At 37.4% G+C, this 19,136-nt stretch overlaps 1 protein-coding gene across 3 annotated transcripts; it reads right to left on the reverse strand.

Moving 5' to 3' along the window:
• Nucleotides 1-1,330: 1,330 nt before the first annotated feature.
• On the reverse strand, nucleotides 1,331-18,984 carry LOC125255462 (nebulin-related anchoring protein). Of its 3 annotated transcripts, none has more exons than XM_048170746.1 (43): nucleotides 18,725-18,984; nucleotides 18,389-18,483; nucleotides 18,141-18,228; nucleotides 16,916-17,020; nucleotides 16,719-16,826; nucleotides 16,476-16,580; nucleotides 16,123-16,230; nucleotides 15,931-16,035; nucleotides 15,739-15,846; nucleotides 15,559-15,666; nucleotides 15,374-15,481; nucleotides 14,787-14,903; nucleotides 14,151-14,255; nucleotides 13,931-14,038; nucleotides 13,719-13,832; nucleotides 13,431-13,529; nucleotides 13,232-13,336; nucleotides 13,009-13,116; nucleotides 12,815-12,922; nucleotides 12,486-12,683; nucleotides 12,290-12,394; nucleotides 12,086-12,184; nucleotides 11,889-11,993; nucleotides 11,672-11,779; nucleotides 11,247-11,558; nucleotides 11,058-11,162; nucleotides 9,947-10,045; nucleotides 9,737-9,841; nucleotides 9,517-9,624; nucleotides 9,312-9,425; nucleotides 9,018-9,215; nucleotides 8,805-8,909; nucleotides 6,821-6,919; nucleotides 6,634-6,738; nucleotides 6,355-6,462; nucleotides 5,873-6,184; nucleotides 5,651-5,755; nucleotides 5,091-5,189; nucleotides 4,896-5,000; nucleotides 3,950-4,057; nucleotides 3,532-3,843; nucleotides 3,172-3,324; nucleotides 1,331-2,211 (listed from the first exon to the last, which is right to left on the reverse strand). In XM_048170746.1, the coding sequence occupies exons 1-43, from the start codon at nucleotides 18,794-18,796 to the stop codon at nucleotides 1,864-1,866; spliced, it is 5,589 nt and encodes a 1,862-aa protein (XP_048026703.1). In that variant the 5' UTR covers nucleotides 18,797-18,984; the 3' UTR covers nucleotides 1,331-1,863. The 3 variants fall into 3 exon arrangements, with proteins under 3 accessions (XP_048026703.1, XP_048026704.1, XP_048026705.1); XM_048170747.1 differs by having other exon boundaries at nucleotides 16,719-16,823; nucleotides 18,725-18,983; XM_048170748.1 differs by lacking the exons at nucleotides 15,374-15,481; nucleotides 15,559-15,666; nucleotides 15,739-15,846; nucleotides 15,931-16,035; nucleotides 16,123-16,230.
• Nucleotides 18,985-19,136: the final 152 nt, after the last annotated feature.

The raw sequence follows: 19,136 nt of genomic DNA on the forward strand, positions 1-19,136 counted from the left end.
GCAATTGATCTCCATCACGAAATATCATAAAACTTCTGTTTAAACTAGTTCAGATCAAGGCTTTCATTTCAGAGAAATACCAGAAACGTCAGTGCACATTTGCCTTTGTGAGCTGTTCGAGATAATGCCAACCTTTTTCAATCAGGTTTGCATTAGCAGAATTTAGTCCAGCTCCCTGTACTGACTCACACTTGGGAGTTTTTAAAGTAGTAAGTACAAAAGCAATACAAATTCACTCTTAAAGGTCCAGTGAGATGCATAAAGAACCTTGGGTAACAAGGGGGTTTGCAGGACCGAGGCTGGACACCAAATTAAACAGAGGGATGGAATGATGCCTGCGCACACACAGATGATTTTACTACCACTTTGACCACAAATCCACTCATGGCCAGTTCTTGTCTCTAGGAAAAATGGTCACATTACTCAAAGCTTTCTTCAGAGATGTCAGGCTCTCCTCTTCCTCAGCAGTGAACGTTTGACTGAGGGGATGCTGCTTTTTTTGTCTTTAAAACGCTTGATATTCCTGCTTTTATATGCATGCAAAATGTACATTAATGGAGGAATCAAGGATCACTGTTAGAAAGATGTATTTAGAAAACCCAGCAGTTCTAATCCTAAGAGGTATATTGCATGAATATGATCACTATAATAATCCTTGAAGTTAAAATAAACATGCATCATGCATTAACCAGAAAACAGTTTTTATTCCATATGCTAAAATGCAGTGAATAGACCTATTTTTTCTTTTAAAAAGGGTTTTTCCACCTAGATTCCCGTAACCATTTCCAATAGCCCAATGCCCAGAATTCAGCTGTGAACTCGCATCGGCCTTCGCAAGTGTCCCTATGGGCTAAACATCACCAGTTCCTTCACAACAGTTGTTCAGCACCTCGGCTTTAGGCATTATGGGTCAACACTTGCATTGGAAAAGCAAGAAAATAAACATGATTTATTTCCTTAAACTGATTTTCATTATGTCCCAGCAATAGTCAGCGATGCCCTGCTGAGCAGTTCCTCCAAACTGCCGGGATGAGAACTGCTATTTTACAGCTTGTACAGTGATTAGTCATCCATCCATCCATCCATCCATCCATCCATCCATCCATCCATCCATCTATCCATCTATCTATCTATCTATCTATCTATCTATCTATCTATCTATCTATCTATCTATCTATCTATCTATCTATCTATCTATCTATCTATCTAAGACAGAGAAGTCCTTCCTCAAATAAAAGTTTACTTAAGTCAACTATCAACACAATAAGACTGTCTGTGACTGCCCTCTAGTGCTCAAGACTGTTAAAAAAAATTGAGACGTTTTATGAAGGACATTTGAAAACAAAAACTTTTATTATCATCATGTGTCATAATTCACACTTAATTCAGCTATTTTAACTCTGCTAGCAGAGTTGCAGTGCTTTCTCATAAAGCGCAGCTGGATAGACATACAATATATCCAATAACTCAAATAACATATCCATTTCAGAACCACCAGAGACAACTGTCAAATCCACCAGAAGAACTTACTCTTAAACAGTGCCAGGACACTTCTCTAAAATCACGCTAACCCTTAACCTTACTCTTACATACATTATCCATACTTGTAGCTTTGTTTGATATTTCTTCTTAACAATAATAACTACAATCACCTTCATTAAAAAGAAAACCAACCATGATTTTCATCTTTTACAGTCTGGACTTACTTTAACCATCTTCAAGATCACTTTTCACTTATAGCTTTCATATAAATATCCCTCATTCACGGATCAATTAAAAACAGAATCAGAGAACACCAGGATCTACATGATGCTCATAAATTAAATAAAAAAAAAAAATAAAAGGAAGACAAAAAATGACAGATTACATTGTTCCTGACTTTGCAGCAGCCTGATCTGTGATGGCCCGGTTTTCACTCATCTGTCTTGCGGTGGATTCATCAGCATGAGACTGGCTCATAATGGATTGTTTCTTGGTGGACTGGTTGGTGATAGACTGAATTGTGGTTGAATGGGAAGCAACAGACTGTGACGTGATGGATTTTGTGGTCTTGGCCTGCTTGAATGTGGTGTGAATAGTCTTCTTCCTCTTGACGTGGAGGATCTCCATAGCATCAGGATTGACTCCTGGCTGCTGCAACTCCTTTGTGGTCTCCGTCTGCTCTGCGGTGGATTGCTGTTGCTCCTGGAACTCCTGCTGTCTCTGGAGCATCTGAGACAGAAGAAAATGATCAAATGAATTATGGGGGGAGAGGAAATAGAGTCAAGTTGGTAATGTGGTAAAAATTTTAAAAGCATGACAATTACTCTGTTCCAAAAACCTAGTGCGCTACCATTTGAAGGCCATAATACAATACGACAAGCTCAGTATCCAAGATGATGGATGAGCTAAGAGAAATTACATTTATAAATAAACTTTTGAAGTTGACATGAAAAGAAATTTCATCTGTTTTCTAAATGTATGTAATAGATCTTATTGTGAATAATTAATCTGTGTATATGTTTTAATCTTCTCTCTGGTGATGTATGCAGGACTTTTCCAATCATTTAGTCTGCTTAAACCCCGCCACTGAATAGAAAATAAAAAAAGATAATTGTGACTTACATCTTGAACTCAGAATTGCGATATAAACTTGCAATTGCGAGTTATAATGTCAGAATTGCGATATATAAACTCACAATTGCGAGAAATAGTCAGAATTGTGAGATATAAACTCAAGATTCTGACTTTTCTCTTGCGATTACGAGTTTATATCTCTTTTTTTCTCAGAATTGTGAGATATAAACATGCAATTGTGAGTTATAAAGTACTCAGAAATACTTTTCTGAATTTATAACTTGCAATTGTGTTATAAACTCACAATTCTGACTTTTTTCTTGCAATTGCGAGTTTATCTCATAATTCTGAGAAAAAAGTCATGTATATATTTTTATACATAGAGTAGCCTATTGTGCTGTTAGGTTAGCAACATGCTAGCATCCTAACTCTATTGAAATCAATTGTCACGTCAGTGCTATTTGTTTAGCTTGTGGAGTTGCTGCCTACGTAGAGTGTTCCAAAACGATCACTTGAGGTACCATGACAGAAGGCAGGGTTTGAAACAGAGCAAATAATCATATTCGGATATCTTCAGATACTAAGGTAATATTGTGATGTAGAGTTCTGTCTCACCATTAGGTGCTGATACTGGGCGATAGCCTCATCTGTGGTTACTCCTTCAGCAAGGCCTAGTTCTGCTGCACGGCGGGCCATTTCTACCTTAAGAGAGCCTGGTGGGGTCCAGCCCGCACCTTTAATCCAGTTCAGATCTGATTTGTAGTTGACCTGCAACCACAGAATCAGGACCATTAAACCTGCTACGTGAGGACAACTATAAGAACAATTCATTTATCAAAACAAAGAAGTCACCAAGTGATTTTTTCACATGCAAAGTGTCTCATGTCAACCACATGTCATCAGAGACATTAGCATACAATGGCATCAATACAGTTCTTCATAACATTCTTAATAATCCTAAAACTCAGTTCTCACATCGCTCTGCAGCTGGTAGGCTTGTTTAGCGTGTTTGACGTTGAGCTGGTTAGGATCACAGGTGTAGTCGTGGAGATGCTGGCGATAGTTGACGTTGCTGAGCTGAGCCTGGCTCTTCTTAGCATGCTGGAAATCAGGCTGGTCGGCATGGATCTTAAACTGAGAGCGTGTCTCCTGGGACTGCTTCTTGTACAAGTTGTTGCTCTGGAGCTTCCCTACAGCCAATGAGTGTTTCATCTTGGGGTCATCCTCAACGCTGAGGAGGCCCACCTGATGGCCCTTATCTTTGACAAATGCCTCCTTATAGCGGAACTGAGAAGGAATGGTACACCATATATTAAATTAAAATTCTGAAGTTGGGTTTTACTTCATGAAATAGTACACAATTTGGCAGATAAACATTTTGATTCGTACTTACATCACTCGCAATTTCTCGAGAGGCCTTGGCTGTCTGGAAGGGAATGGCGTCTAACCTGAGGTCGTAACCTGCAGACTTCACCTGCTCACCTGATGTTTTATACACTTTCTGCAAAGTGAAAGACAATATTAAAGGCTGTACACTATCATTCAAATGTTCAAAATCTTTTTTAATGTATTTGAAAGAAGTCCTTTATGCTCACCAAGTCTGCATTTATTTGATCAAATGTACAGTAAAAACAGTAATATTGTGAAATATTATTACAATTTAAAATAAATGTTTTTTTATTTTAATATATTTTAAAATGTCAATTATTCCTGGGATGATAAAAACTGAATTTTCAGCATCATTACTCCAGTCTTCAGTGTCACATGACCCTTCAGAAATCAGTCTAATATGCTGTTTTGGTGCTCAAGAAACATTTCTTATTATCAATGTTTTTTTTTAATAAATACTTTTATTCAGCAAGGACACATTCAGTTAATAAAATATAGCAGTATAGACTTTTTAAATGTTACAAAAGACTTATATTTTAAATAAAAGCTGTTATTTTGTACTTTCTATTAATCAAAAACACTGGGAAAAAAGGTATCTCAGTTTCCACAAAAATATTATGCAGCAGAAACTGTTCTGAACATTGATAATAATAAAAAAATGTCTCTTGAGCACCAAATCAGCATATTAGAATGATTTCTGAAGGATCATGTGACATTGAAGACTGGAGTAATGATGCTGAAAATTCAGCTTTGCCATCACAGGAATAAATTTGTATTTAAAAATATATATTAAAACAGAAAAGAGTTATTTAAATTGTAATAATATTTCACAATATTACTGATTTACTGTATTTTTGATCAAATAAATGCAGTCTTAGTAAGTATAAGAGACTTCTCTCAGAGATACTGAGATACCTCTTGTAAGAGACCCAAAAAAACAGCAAGCTTACATCGCTAATTTGCTGAGCATTGATCTTTGCTCTGATGAAGTCAGGATGATCAGCGGGTAATGTGTATTTGTGCATAGAGTCAGAGTCTCCAGACTTGTACATCCTCTGAACAGGATAAAAGTCTTGTTATTCACATCACCCAAAGCAATCACTGGCTACACACACATTGAAGCGAGCATGCTGGGTGAAGCTTACCTCACTACACTGCATGTAGCTGTTCTTTGCATGGATGATATCTGGTGAATCAGCAATTTGAGTGAACTTCAGACTGTCAGGATGCTGACGGTACTTCTTCTACAGAGGGTAAGTGTGAAGCAAAGCATTTATTATTAACCATGTTTTTATGCAGTATGATTTTATTATAGTATGCTAGCAAAATTACTACTATAAACCCCACTGGCAACCCATTTTATTTCTGTGTTCACTTCACTAACATGAGTGAAGCAGGGTATTTAAAAAAAAAAGGTAATTTATTGGAGTGTGAAAAGTGGGCATTCCATACCAGAATGAATTTAAATCTAAAATAGTTAAATCGTAATTCTGCTATTAGTTAACATTACCCAATAACCTGTTTGATGTCTGGCCTAATGGATGTCAGCATAAAAGTGAAGATGGTTGAGTAAGAGCAAGTTAGGTTACAGAGGCATTTTGGAATTATGTGAATGGATGATTAATTCACAATAAGACCAGGAACTTGCATTAAGAAACTAAATAGGGTCATTTATTATTTCCTGTTGAATTGAAGTGCAACTTACATCACTAATGAGCTCTCCGGCTTTCTTTGCAGACTCCATCTGGGGTGCTCCTACTGAATCCCAAGCTACTCCCTTCATGAAGTTCAGATCTGATTTGTATACATTCTTTGAAAAGACAAAGAAGACTAGATTATAATATTTGTATTGCAATGTTTTGCCCTGTCACTCCTCTATGGTATGAAGCCAAAACTCTTAATCTTTTATGGCCTTACTCTTCCTCACCTGGCTCTGCAGGTCATATGCCTTTTTGGCCCACTGCACCTTTATATCATCAGGTAGGACTGTGTAAGAGTGGATATGAGTCTTATAATCCTGGTCGCTGGCTAAGGCCTGGGCTTTCTTGGCTTGAACCAAGTTCACCATATCTAGAGGCAGCTGATACTGGCCGCTGGTAGACAGAGCGTCTTTGCGATAATGCTGGTCACTGTGCAGACGACCCATCTCCATGCAGTGCATTAGGTGCGAGTCCTCCAGAATGCTACGGGCTCCGATGTGCTTGCCTTTCTCCAATACATGGTTGTGCTTGTACTGAACCTATCAAGGCAAAGGAGGTGAATATGTTCAACTGAATGTTGACGTACATGCTGGTTACCACAAACTTGGCAGCATGATTGCTTATGTACTGTATATTAATGCATGAGTTTATCAGTGCTGTTTTTGCCCATAAATGTTTATGTGTGTAAATTTAGAGAGGGTAATCTTACATCACTAGCAATGCTGGTGGAGGCTTTTGCAGCCTGGAAGGGGATATCCTTCATGGTGAGTTTATAACCCTGAGCTCTTAGCACATGCCATGACTCCTTGTACTTAACCTGAAATAAAACAGAAAATGTTAAAACTTTTGTCTCGCGTGCAAGTTCATTTGAAGAAATTCCCCTTTAGAATATCTTTAAAATGAGTTACCAACTTAAGTTAAGAACAGTGGATTTTATGATGTAGCAATATCCATAAACACAAAAATAGACTTGGAAGGCTCATCTTACATCACTGAAGTTAGCAGCGTTAATCTTGGCCTGGGTGATTTCAGGTCTCTCAGCAGTAATGGTGTAGTTGTGCCTGAAGTTCTCTCCCTTTTCTTTGTACAAGCGCTAAATAATTTCAGACCACAAGACATTATAATCCCTCTTTTTCTGCAAATCATTGTAGAGGCAATATTGCATGTCCTCCTACCTCATTAGTGATCTTGTTACTGGCCTTAGCATGCACAATATCCGGAGAATCCGTGACAGATGTGTGTTTAAAAGAGTAGGGTTGCTGACGATACTTTTTCTGTTAGGGAAAATAAATAAATTAATATATAATGTGAATTAAAAATATGTACACTACCATCAAAAGACTGGATATGGTACAATATTTTAATGTTTAAAGTCTCTTACGCTCACCAAGGCTGCATTTATTTAATCAAAACACAGTAAAAAACAGTAACAATGTGAAGTACTATTACAATTTAAAATAACTGTTTTCTATTTTAATATATTTTAAAATGTAATTTATGTGATGGAAAAGCATCATTACTCCAGTCTTCAGTGACAAATGATCCTTCAGAAATCATTTGAATATGCTGTTGGTGCTCAAGAAGCATTTCTTATTATTATCAATGTTAAAAACAATTGTACTGCTTAATATTTTTGTGAAAAACATGATACTTTTTGAATAGAAATTTCAAAAGCATTAGGGTTAGGGTTATTTTGATGGTCCCCTTTAGACATTCTGTTGAAGCAAGTAAAATTGCACCTACAGTACAGTCCAAAAGTTTGGAACCACTAAGATTTTTAATGTTTTTAAAAGAAGTTTCGTCTGCTCACCAAGGCTACATTTATTTAATTAAAAATACAGTAAAAAACAGTAATATTGTGAAATATTATTACAATTTAAAATAACTGTGTACTATTTAAATATATTTGACAAAGTAATTTATTCCTGTGATGCAAAGTTGAATTTTCAGCATCGTTACTCCAGTCTTCAGTGTCACATGATCCTTCAGAAATCATTCTAATATGCTGATTTGCTGCTCAATAAACATTTATGATTATTTTCAATGTTGAAAACAGTTGTGTACTTTTTTTTTTCAGGATTCCTTGATGAATAGAAAGTTCAAAAGAACAGCATTTATCTGAAATACAAAGCTTCTGTAGCATTATACACTACCGTTCAAAAGTTTGGGGTCAGTAAGAATTTTTATTTTTATTTTTTTGAAAAGAAATTAAAGAAATGAATACTTTTATTCAGCAAGGACGCATTAAATCAATCAAAAGCAGTAAAGACATTTATAATGTTACAAAAGATTAGATTTCAGATAAACACTGTTCTTTTGAACTTTCTATTCATCAAATAATCCTGAAAAAAAATATTGTACACAAATATTTTGTACAATTGTACACATTAAATGTTTCTTGAGCAGCAGATCAGCATATTAGAATGATTTCTGAAGGGTCATGTGACACTGAAGACTGGAGTAATGATGCTGAAAATTCAGCTTTGCATCACAGGAATAAATTACTTTGTGAAATATATTCAAATAGTACACAGTTATTTTAAATTGTAATAATATTTCACAATATTACTGTTTTTTACTGTATTTTTAATTAAATAAATGTAGCCTTGGTGAGCAGACAAAACATCTTTTAAAAACATTAAAAATCTTAGTGGTTCCAAACTTTTGGACTGTACTGTACATGTCAACTAACTCTCATTAGAGTATTAGTTAAGTATTAGTAGACTTTTAGGAGCAGGGTTAGTAGAATAAGTTGACATGCACTTCCAAAGATACTTATAGTCAGTAGAATGTACATTTGGGATCATCAAAATAAAGTGTTGGCAGATATTAAGCAGACAGTCTACTTATACTCTACTAATACTTAACTAATACTCTAATGAGAGTTAGTTGACATGTACTGTAGGTCCAACATCACTTAAAGTCAACAGAAGGTCTAAATGGGACCATAAAAATAAAGTGTTACCTTTAATTGAAATACAACTTATTTTTGGAACAATGTAAACATTTTAAATGTCATTTTTTATCAATTTATTGCATCCATGCTAAGTAAAAGTATTAATTTATTTAAAAACAAATCTTAATGAGCCCAAAGTTCTGAACAACAGTGCAGACGACCATTCTGGAACAAAGTGTTGAAATTTAAATAGCCATTCATACCTCACTGATTAGATCTGTGGCCCGTTTGGATCCCTCAATCTGTAAGGCACCAGTGGCAATCCAGGCAGCACCACGAAGGTAGTTCAGATCAGAGCGGTAGATTTTCTGTTGTTTAAACACGATGTGTTCAAGAGCACTCAACATTCAGAGGCATTCTTTGGAGCAATGAGTATTAGAAACCATACTAGTGCAAATGCATTGAATTGACATTACCTCACTCTGCAGTTCGTATGCTCTCTTGGCAGCCTGAACTTTGAGGTCATCGGGCAGTGTTGTGTACTTGTGTAATGTAAGTCTGTAGTCCTGATCACTGATCAGAGACTGAGCCTTCTTAGCATGGAGAACGTCCAACATATCCATTGGTAGATGGAACTGAGAATGCACCTTAGAAGAGTCCTTTTTGTATTTGAGCTAAGGAGAGACAAAGTTGATCAATCACTTGAGCATGACCTCTCAAACTCACATTGATGGTACTTCATTCAGTTTTAGCCTCGCTGAAATACTCACATCGCTTTGTATATTTGTGGCATGCACAGAGTGAGCCATGTTTATGTCATCCTGTAGTCCCTTTAGCCCAATCATCTTCCCTTTTGTCTTCTCAAACTGCGCCTTGTACTTTTGCTGAAGGTAAATATTTTATACAGTTAGATAGACAGACAGATAACCAGAAACAGAAACTGTAGTTGATCCCTTTTGTGTACAAAATACTCACATCACTGAGGATTTCTGCAGATGATTTGGCTGCTTGGAATGGAATAGCATCCAAGCGCAACTTGTAGCCACCATCTCTAATCTTTGTCCAGGACTCTTTGTAACGTGACTATATAGAAAAGAATTTTACTTTTAACAATTTAATGTGGAATTTCAATTGTTTGTGCATGTGTTTAATAGCTTCTGAAACAGAAACAGCAATGTGTATAATGGATTCTTACATCACTGATGTTCATGGCATTGATCTTGGCCTGCACATGCTCTGGAATATCTCCAATCAGTGTGTACTTGTGCATTTCGTTCTCTCCTTTCTCTCTGTACAATCTCTGTCAACATGAAGATCACATACATGAAGAAATGCAACATTTTCCCCTCTCTTTTTACAGAATTCAATTCATATATACAAATACTGATTCATAGAAAAGACGTACATCAAGAACCAGTTTGGTGCTGATTTTGGCCTGGACCATCTCTGGGGTATCCTCCACGCTGGTGAACTTCAGAGCACTCACATTCTGTCTGTACTTTTTCTGGAACATACACAGGTCATGGCAAAGATTAATATTCACTTTCAGTGCTGGGAGAAAAAACACTTTACAATAACTACTTTAGTTATCATGAACTAAGAATGAACAATACTTCTACAGCAATCTTAATGCACTGTGAACTAACATGAACAAACAATGAACAATTGTATTTGTATTAACTAACTTTAACAAAGATTAATAAATACTGTAACAAAATGTATTGCTCATTGTTAGTTCATGTTAGTTAATGCATTACCTAATGTTAACAAATGAGACCTTATTGTAAAGTGTTACCAGAGTGTGTTTTGAATTCATTGTCTGAACTGTCTGTTGGGTGTATAGCCCTCAAGGTCTTTCATTTCAAGGACGATTTGCTTCAATCGTTTCATAATGCCTTTAACACATGCATAATTTAAGTGTTCACCCCCAGGCATGTGCTTTTTTATTTTAGCTGAGTTTAACATCTATACTCAAAGTGAAGTGAGTGCATCTAATAACAGTCATGGATGTCAGCCTAACAGCAGCACTTGACATCATAATGTTTCTCTGTTTTACATTTTTCAAAATCTTAAAACCTTCAGTTTACATTATTATTTATACAAAAATATTATTTATTAAAAGAACTCTTCTTTAGCAAAATACTCTTTTAGTCTACAATGTCAAATTTCTGAATGCATAATAACCTAAAAAATAAATTATTAATAAAATATAGGCCTAATATTTAATATAGTTCTCAGCCATGTTTGCTGAGACAATTAACTATACAAGGTTCTGATGAACTGAGGAAATAGTTAATTCCTATTCCTATTCCTATCTGCTAAATATAACCTTAAGCTATTTGCTATGCAAGCATTACATAACTGCTCTCCAAGTGGTTATGTACGCTTTAAATTCTCGGAAGGTCCTGCAGATGACCTAGGAATCTAGTGACTCCCTTAAGGTATTTGATTTTAAGAGAAAAACTTTGACATTTAGTGTGTATGGTTGGTCATGTTCACGAGAGGTTGATCTGTACCTCGCTGGCTAAATCTGTAGCTTTTCTGGCCTGTTGTATATCAAGTGATCCAGTGGTCTCCCATCCCACCCCTTTCATCCAGTTCAGGTCAGAGCGATACTTTTTCTGTGAAGAAAACAAAGTTTTGTTGCATTTAGCTTTAGAAGTCATTGGCTTTACAAGTCATTAAAGTGAATGCTGGGCTCTTACATCACTCTGTAGGCCGTAGGCTTTCTTGGCCCATTCCAGTTTCATATCACTTGGCAGGATGGTGTATTTGTGTAGGAAGGTTTTGTAGTTTTGTTCAGTGGCCAGTTCCTGGGCTTTCTTGGCATGGGTGAGGGTCATCATATCGAGTGAGGAACTGTATTTGGTCTTGCTGTCTTCATAATCTTTCTTGTAGTTGAGGTCACTCTGGAGTTTGGTGGCCTGGGCCGAATGGGCCATCTGAGAATCACCTGACACAGTCTTCACACCAATCATCTTCCCTTTTGTCATTTCATATTCTTGCTTGTACTTCACCTACATGAATGGAATATCAGGAGATAAGATTATAAGTCAACATACTTAAGATTTAAGTGTCTAGTTGAGTGCTAAGTGAGTCATGTGTATCAGTAGAGTGTTTGGTCACTCACATCACTGGCAAGATCTCTTGTTGCCTTGGCTGCGAGAATCGAAATCGTGTCCATTCCAAGCTCAAAACCCTTCCCTCTCTGCTCCTCCCAACTACTCTTATAAGTTTTCTGAAAATCACCAATGTAATGTGTTGATTAAAAGCAGGCGGTGGGTTGTTAGTTCTTGTGCAGGTTATTGGTGCATCATAAGTACAGGTTCATGTGATTCAGTTCATACCCCACTGAGAAGCTCTGCATTAGCTTTGGCTTGCTTGAAGAGAGGCTCATCTTTGCTCATAGTGTACTGGTGCATTGTCTGCTCAGTGCCTGCCTTGTACGCCAGCTGAGGATGAGAAAACACCAACCAATCTCAGATAGGACTCCAGTTAAATGTCCACTGAGGAGATATAATATATCGAATTGATGATATCTTACGCCACTCTGTAGTTCTTGGCTCTTCTTGGCATGAATGATGGAAGGAGTGTCTGCCACTTGTGTGAATTTCACACAGTCCACCTTCTGGCGATACTTTTTCTGTAGAGAGGTGGAAAATGCAGCAGGATAAATTTAACAGGATATTACTGGTCACCGGCGATGTGAGTCTAATCAGTAGGGAATACACATTTTGTAATCACCAACCTCACTGAGTAGTTCTCCTGCCTTCTTGGCTTGTTCCACATCCAGGCAGCCATCAGCCTCCCATCCGACTCCTTTCATCCAGGTCAGGTCTGATCGGTACTGGTTCTAAAAGAGACAAACCAATTATCCATTTAGCATGCATAAATGAATGCACATTATGTATATCCTTGCATATAGACATGCTTCGTCTTCTTACATCACTCTGCAGTTGGTAAGCTTTCTTAGCTTGCTTCACTTTCATGTCATCAGGCAGGACGGTATATTCGTGTAACTTCTTCCTGTAGTCCAAATCACTCGCCAGGGCCTGAGCCTTTTTAGCATGACTAAGGTTCACCATATCCAGAGGAAGGTGGAAATTGGATTGAGTCTCCTTAGATCCCTTTTTATAAGCGACCTATAGCAAAGAAATCGGATTGTTTTTTGTTTAGGCTTAATAGTATTTGAAGAATCTTAGATTGAGCTCTCATGTTAATGGGAAAATACAGTTTTGTTTAACTTAACCTGACTTTGGCTACTCAGGCTTACCTCACTGCTAAGCTTGGCCACCTGAAGGGAGTGAAGTGTTTTAGAGTCACTCACATCCATTCCAATGGCTTTGTCCTTGTTCTTTGTATATGCCTCCTTATACTTGATCTGTACGGCCAAGAAGAAATCAAATCAACCCAAGAAAACAAATTTAATGAAGTTTTACATTTAAACATTGAACATTTGATTCTTACATCACTAGCCAGGTCTCGAGAGGCTTTGGCAGCTTTGAGTGTCAGTGTATCCAGGCCGATATCACATGCTTTAGATTTGTTCTTCTCCCAGTTTTCTTTGTATTTGATCTGTGAACGTGCAGAAAGAATGTGCTTAACAATGCAGTCAACACTGGTGAACTATATATATACATGGATGACAAACAATGTGCCAAGGCTCTGGAATGTGTGGGCATAGCCTTACATCACTGACGAGTTCTGCATTGACTCTGGCCTTCTTAAGTTCTGGTGTATCTTGAGATAACGTATACTGTGTCTTTGTTTTCTCATAGTTGGCTTTGTAGTTCAGCTTTAATGAGAGAAAGATTATATGTGAGGCTTACTGTAGATATGTTATATTAAATTCACTTAAGCACTCAATAACAAAGACAATTGATGCTTACATCACTAAGCTGGTGAGCATTGATTTTGGCTTGCACAATTTCAGGAGTGTCTGTAACCTGGCTGAATTTCAGCTTGTCGATATGCTGTCTGTAGTTTTTCTGTGTGAGGGAAAAAAGGACATCCATTTAGATTAGCTTGCATGTTTACAAGCGTGAAGCTAATTTGTAAGGCTAAAGCAGCACTGTTTAAGCAATTAAGGATGGCATAATTACTGAAGACAAGTTCATGGCATAAGAGCCAATACTGGAGGTTTAAGTTTATAGTTGCAACAAGAATGACAGACTTACATCTTTGAGCGGCTCCAGTTTTTTCTGTGACTGATAGGATGGGGTGATGGTGGCTGGATAGTTGTACTCACCCTGCACATTCTTCTCCTGCTCATATTCTGATTTGTAGGAAATCTGAAATCAGATGTTATTAGAGAATACGTAAACACACTGCACTATGTTTGGTCATTTAAAAAAAAAAATAGGAGAGATAATATGATATTTTTTCTTACATCACTGGCAAGCTTTCTGACGTTCATGGCATGCATGGTCTTCTTGTCGATGCCACCACCTTCATAGTGTCCCTTCATGTGATTGGTGTAATTCTCTTTGTATTTATTCTGCAATCACAGAGTGAATGAGCTTGCATATGACTGCACAGCACAGTAACAACCTTAAATATAGAATATGCTGTCATTCTTTGGATATAGCAGTCCCTGATGTGGCACTCACATCACTGGTATACTTGGCGATCTTTGACACATTCTTGAACTGTGGCGTCTCACAGTAGTTGATGCTGTGGCCTTTTGTGTTCTCAAGGTCCTTCCTGTATTCAACCTGTATCATGGGATGATGTCTGGGTCACGTAGGCAATGATATTGCGGAATTATAAGTCTCTATCACTTGTGATGAACTTTATGCACTGCATAAAGAAAACCATGTGCCCTTTTGACATTTGCTTGTAAATCAGGGTCAGATGAGTATGCAGTATTGTTTATGGCATCATCAGGTATACACTATGGCATGCAGAAAGATCTACTGATCAAAATAGAATGATGATGAGGCCCCTGGGCTTGTGTGTTCTCTTTGTTTATGTCTGTGGGTGGCTGGGCTCAGTAGGAGGGCTCATGGGATGTGGGGAATGCAGGTGCGGAGACGTTATGTCTGGCTAAGCCGATGACAGATGAGTTCACCGATCCTCTTTTTCTCTTTTAGCACTAGTGTAGCACTAAAATGTTATAAATCTACAGCTAACTAATCAAGGCTGTTGCTAAATATTTTTATCAGGAGATAGTAGGTGTCTATTCAAATTAAAATCTATTCTCATGTACTTATTTAGGCAATGGACCAAGGGCATAAGGTTCTCACCTCGCTCATAAGCTTGTTGATCTTGCGCTGACTCTTCAGAGTGAGGTTATCCTCAGTGTTTAAAGTGTGGTATGCAGAAGATCCCTTCATCTTGTTCAAATCCTTCTTGTATTTCAGCTGCAGGTTAAAAATGGAGAGAGAAGGGTAAGGAAGGTGTTCAAACACAACAATACCTAGACTACAGGATGCCAGATCTGTCAGGATGAATTCCTGCGACATGAGAGAACATACACAATCAGTCATTTAGACAGTCAGTATGTCTAAATATGTCTTTTGATGCCTCTAAAGTGACAACACTGGATTCTTGGTGGGAGTCATGGGAGGAAATGTGCATATTCCACTCAGTGATGACAGGCCAAGTTGACAAAATATTTCAGTGTTATTTTAGTAATAGTATCTATATACTATTATAGTTCTTCAACTTAAACTTATTTCAGTTAGTTGACAAGGCAACATTTCTACATTTCTAATATTTATATTTTAATTTATAGCAGCTTTATTTCAATTAACCCTGACGGGAACAGACGGGTTAAATTCACACTGAAACATTAAAAATGACAGAACACTTCAGCAGTGCTGATACTCACATCACTGGCCATGTCATGGGCTCTCTTGGCCATCTGGTATCCAGGGGTAATCATAGCAGGGAAGCTGCCCTTGCCCCTTTGCTGTTCATATTCCTCAGTATAGGCATGCTAAAAGAATTAGAGATGTTCAGTCCACATAGGATGTAAACCAAAGGCACTGTATGTGCAAAAGAGCATTGTGTCACCTGACTGAAGTGTTCTGCATTCTCTTTGGCCAGAGCAAACTCTGCAGCCCCGGCATCAGTGCTGGCCTTGCCCTTAATCTCCTGCTCATATTTCTGTTGATATTTCACCTGCACAAAAACAACACTGATTTTACATCTATCACGCAGCATTTACATGCAATCACACATTTGGACACTTACTTTGCTGGCCATCTCGCCTGCTTTTTTGGCCACCTGGTATCCAGGAGTGAAGTGGGCAGGAAAACTGCCTTTGCCTCTCTGCTGTTCATAGCCCTCAGTGTAGACATACTGTTTTCATTGAAGGAACCGAATTAGGATATATGGAGAGTATTCAGACAGACACAAAGAATTTTCAAGATTCTATTCTCTTACATCACTGACGATCTTCCCTTGATTTTTAGCTAGAAGTACGTCAGGAGTATCCGTCACAGTGGTGTACTTTGACACTCGTTCTTCATGGCCTTTCTTATACTCCAACTAAATAAAAAAGCAAGGAATAATAAATCAATACTGAACCTGGTAGGAAAGAAACTGCACTTTTTGTAACAAAACTGTTTTGCTTACATTGCTAGCCAGTGTATTGGCTTTCTTTGCCATTTCATATCCTGGAGTGATCATGGCTGGAAAACTGCCCTTTCCTTTAGATTGCTCATATTCTTCTGTGTATTTCACCTGTAAATCAACATAACACATCACAGGTAAGAAACACACACACACTTATATACTATATTCCAACATAATTAGTTTGGAATTGATCAACAGTTATTAGAAATATGACAAATAATTTGCTATTACCACAGTTCGCTATGAGAGAATACTATACCAGAAGCTCACAAAAGTGGTGTAAAGATTCTTGAATTTTTAAAACCATGCATGCCATTTCAGTGTCAGAGGTCACTTTGAAAATGTGTCCTTACATCACTGGCCAATGAGACTCCAGTCTTGGCATGTAACATCTCAGGTGTGTCTGCTACAGAGGTAAACTGCGTCACACGCTCTTCATGGCCTCGTTTGTATTCCACCTGCAGCCCCAATTACCACGTCAGGTCACTCTTAGTAATACATCATCATTATTTATCCATTTATTGAAGCAGCAAAAAATAGCAAAAGCCTCATTTTTCAAAGCATTTGCCCTTTTGAGTCTGAATCAGATCACTCACGTCACTAATGGTCTTCTGTGCCTGGGTCACACGTACGATTTCCTGGCTGGTAACGCTGCCTGAGTAAAATGACTGTTGGCCCACAAATTCGGTTTGGTAACCTTGCTGCTTTTAGAAAGATTAGAAACCAGTCACATGTTGAAGTCCACGACTAAACTTAGACAGTATTAAACAGTATTTATTTATTGTTTACTCACCTGACTGGCAAGCTGGCTGGCCTTACGAGCTTGCTCGATTTCTTTCGATCTCATGTCATAGTGGAAAGTGGACATAAAACGCTCCCCTTCTTCTCTATATTTATTCTAAAAACCAGAGTGATATAAACATGGAGCTGTCAGTGAGCTTCCTATAGGCACAAGCAAAGTCATATTAAAAGATATGCAACATCAGCGGGTCTAGTGAGTGCTATTTTTCCACACTGTCTTTTGATCATTTTTTGGTGATGAAATGAAATTATACATGTGAAATGGAAGTATGATGGTTTGCACTTAGTCACTCTGAGACCATCGCAGTGACAGACAGGGGCAGCTGAGGATCCCACAGAGAGAGGTTCAGAGAAAGAGAGAGAGGGAAAGGAAGCAAGAAAGGAGGAGAGGTGGGCTATGTTCATGTGGTATAAATTTAAACAGCAAATACATAAAGAAGGCCAGAGAAGAGTATCATGTCACACCACAGAAATAACTGGAGAGATGTAGTTCTCATTCCAAACCAGTAGAGTCACCAAGGCCTTTGAGCTCTCCTAAAAACAGCACTTTAACCCAGCTCATATAGGGGGTATTACAAGCAAAATGACCCATATTTAATTCTTTAAATACCTTTCGCTTGTAAATTTAGCAAGATCCAGACAGGAAATACACTGAGCACCACTAGCACCAGGCAGCCTAAAAAGCCCAACTGTTTCATTTTCATTTATTTATCATTTAAAATATTTTACTTTCCGCATACCTGTGTTTTAAAGCGGTTAATGAGCTCAAATTTCTAAACTCAAGTATTTTTAAAGTCTCCATAAGTAAACTAATACAATAATTTCAACTCAGATCTTATTTAACTATTTATTCATTTATTTGTTAAGAAGTGTTATAAGTGGGATGTCATCTGGTCATTATCCCAAAATAAATCACCATGAAGGGGTCTACTGTACATTAAGCCTTACTTAATATTTAATATATCCTATATAAAAATACATCTCAATTTTCACAGCATTAACTTAGAATTTTACGCTTGTACTCCCTTAAATAATGTTACAGAAAACCAAAATATGACTTGAATTTTTATCAAATTATTAATTTTTATAACCTCAGCTTTTCTCTCTAAGGTGTACTTAGATTCTTTACTACAGAAAACTGTCAGATGTACAGCATTTGAAACTTAAATAAAGTTTGGTAATGTTTTGTGTTGTCTGTGACGTAAACAAAACCTCACCTCACTGACTGCAGCAGATTGCTTCTTGGCATTGATGTTGACTGGTGTCTCATAAACACTTGTAAAAGTGTTGTTCTTTGGATTATGCCTATGAAATACGAGAGACAAATAATTATATATTTAACAATTTAAAGTGCCAAATTGTACAAATTATGCCTTCAGCCATAATAATGCTGATTTATTGAAACACTGAGACTTTATTTTTAATAAAAAATGAGATTCGAGCCAAAAATTACTCAAAAACTTACACTTGGCAGTATGGCCTTTTCTGATGGCTGACAAAATTATTGGCAGTCAGAACCATCTTACAGACCTCACAGTGAAAACATGATTTGTGCCAATTCTGAAAGAGAAAAGAGGGACATTTCATGCAGAGCATGAGAAAATGAAATGTGTACTTTGAAAATAACTGAATACAATTTGTCCTCCTGAAAATCTGTCCAATTTAATTGGTCCAATGTAGACTTGCTTACATCTTAGAAAACATGGATAGACTTAACTTAAAAATACATTGTCACATTATGATGATCTATAGACTATCGTTTTAATTTGTATGAGCTTTGAGACATGTAGTAAAGCCTTACCTGACCAATAAGATTGATCTTCTCCGCTGGGTACACCACAACCCCGCACCTGGCACACTTTTGAACATTCATATTTTTATCCAATTAAGATGGCAACTCCAGAGAAATATAAAAAACAACTTGTACAAACAGTCAGTAGAGGAAAGCAAGGCTTCCCAGACAGTCCCTTGTTCCCACTTGTGTCTCAGTCTCTGTCCTGTGTTAAACTTAGATCTGCTCTCTGACAGAGACCCTGTCTAGTACATGTCAGTGGGTGCAGAGTTCCACCCCTCTTTAGCTGTTGCCAGTCAGCTGACTGGTTGCCCAGCTGTCAGTTACTTGAAAGGGGAGAGAGATGTCACTGAATTGTGATCACGGTGTTGTTCACTTTGAGTACATTAGTCAGAGCCTTCAGACATGCTCTAAATAGGTG

This window comes from Megalobrama amblycephala, linkage group LG20 (assembly GCF_018812025.1).
Source record: "Megalobrama amblycephala isolate DHTTF-2021 linkage group LG20, ASM1881202v1, whole genome shotgun sequence".
NCBI lineage: Eukaryota > Metazoa > Chordata > Actinopteri > Cypriniformes > Xenocyprididae > Megalobrama > Megalobrama amblycephala.

Excerpts from the sequence above, each read along its gene's own strand:
- LOC125255462 (XM_048170746.1), bottom strand. The coding sequence starts at position 18,796 with ATGAATGTTCAAAAGTGTGCCAGGTGCGGGGTTGTGGTGTACCCAGCG. Across the intron at positions 11,780-11,888 it reads ATGCAGAGCTTCTCAGTGGG|AAAACTTATAAGAGTAGTTG; the intron begins GTATGAACTGAA and ends GGTGATTTTCAG. Across the intron at positions 3,844-3,949 it reads CTCGAGAAATTGCGAGTGAT|TTCCGCTATAAGGAGGCATT; the intron begins GTAAGTACGAAT and ends ATTCCTTCTCAG.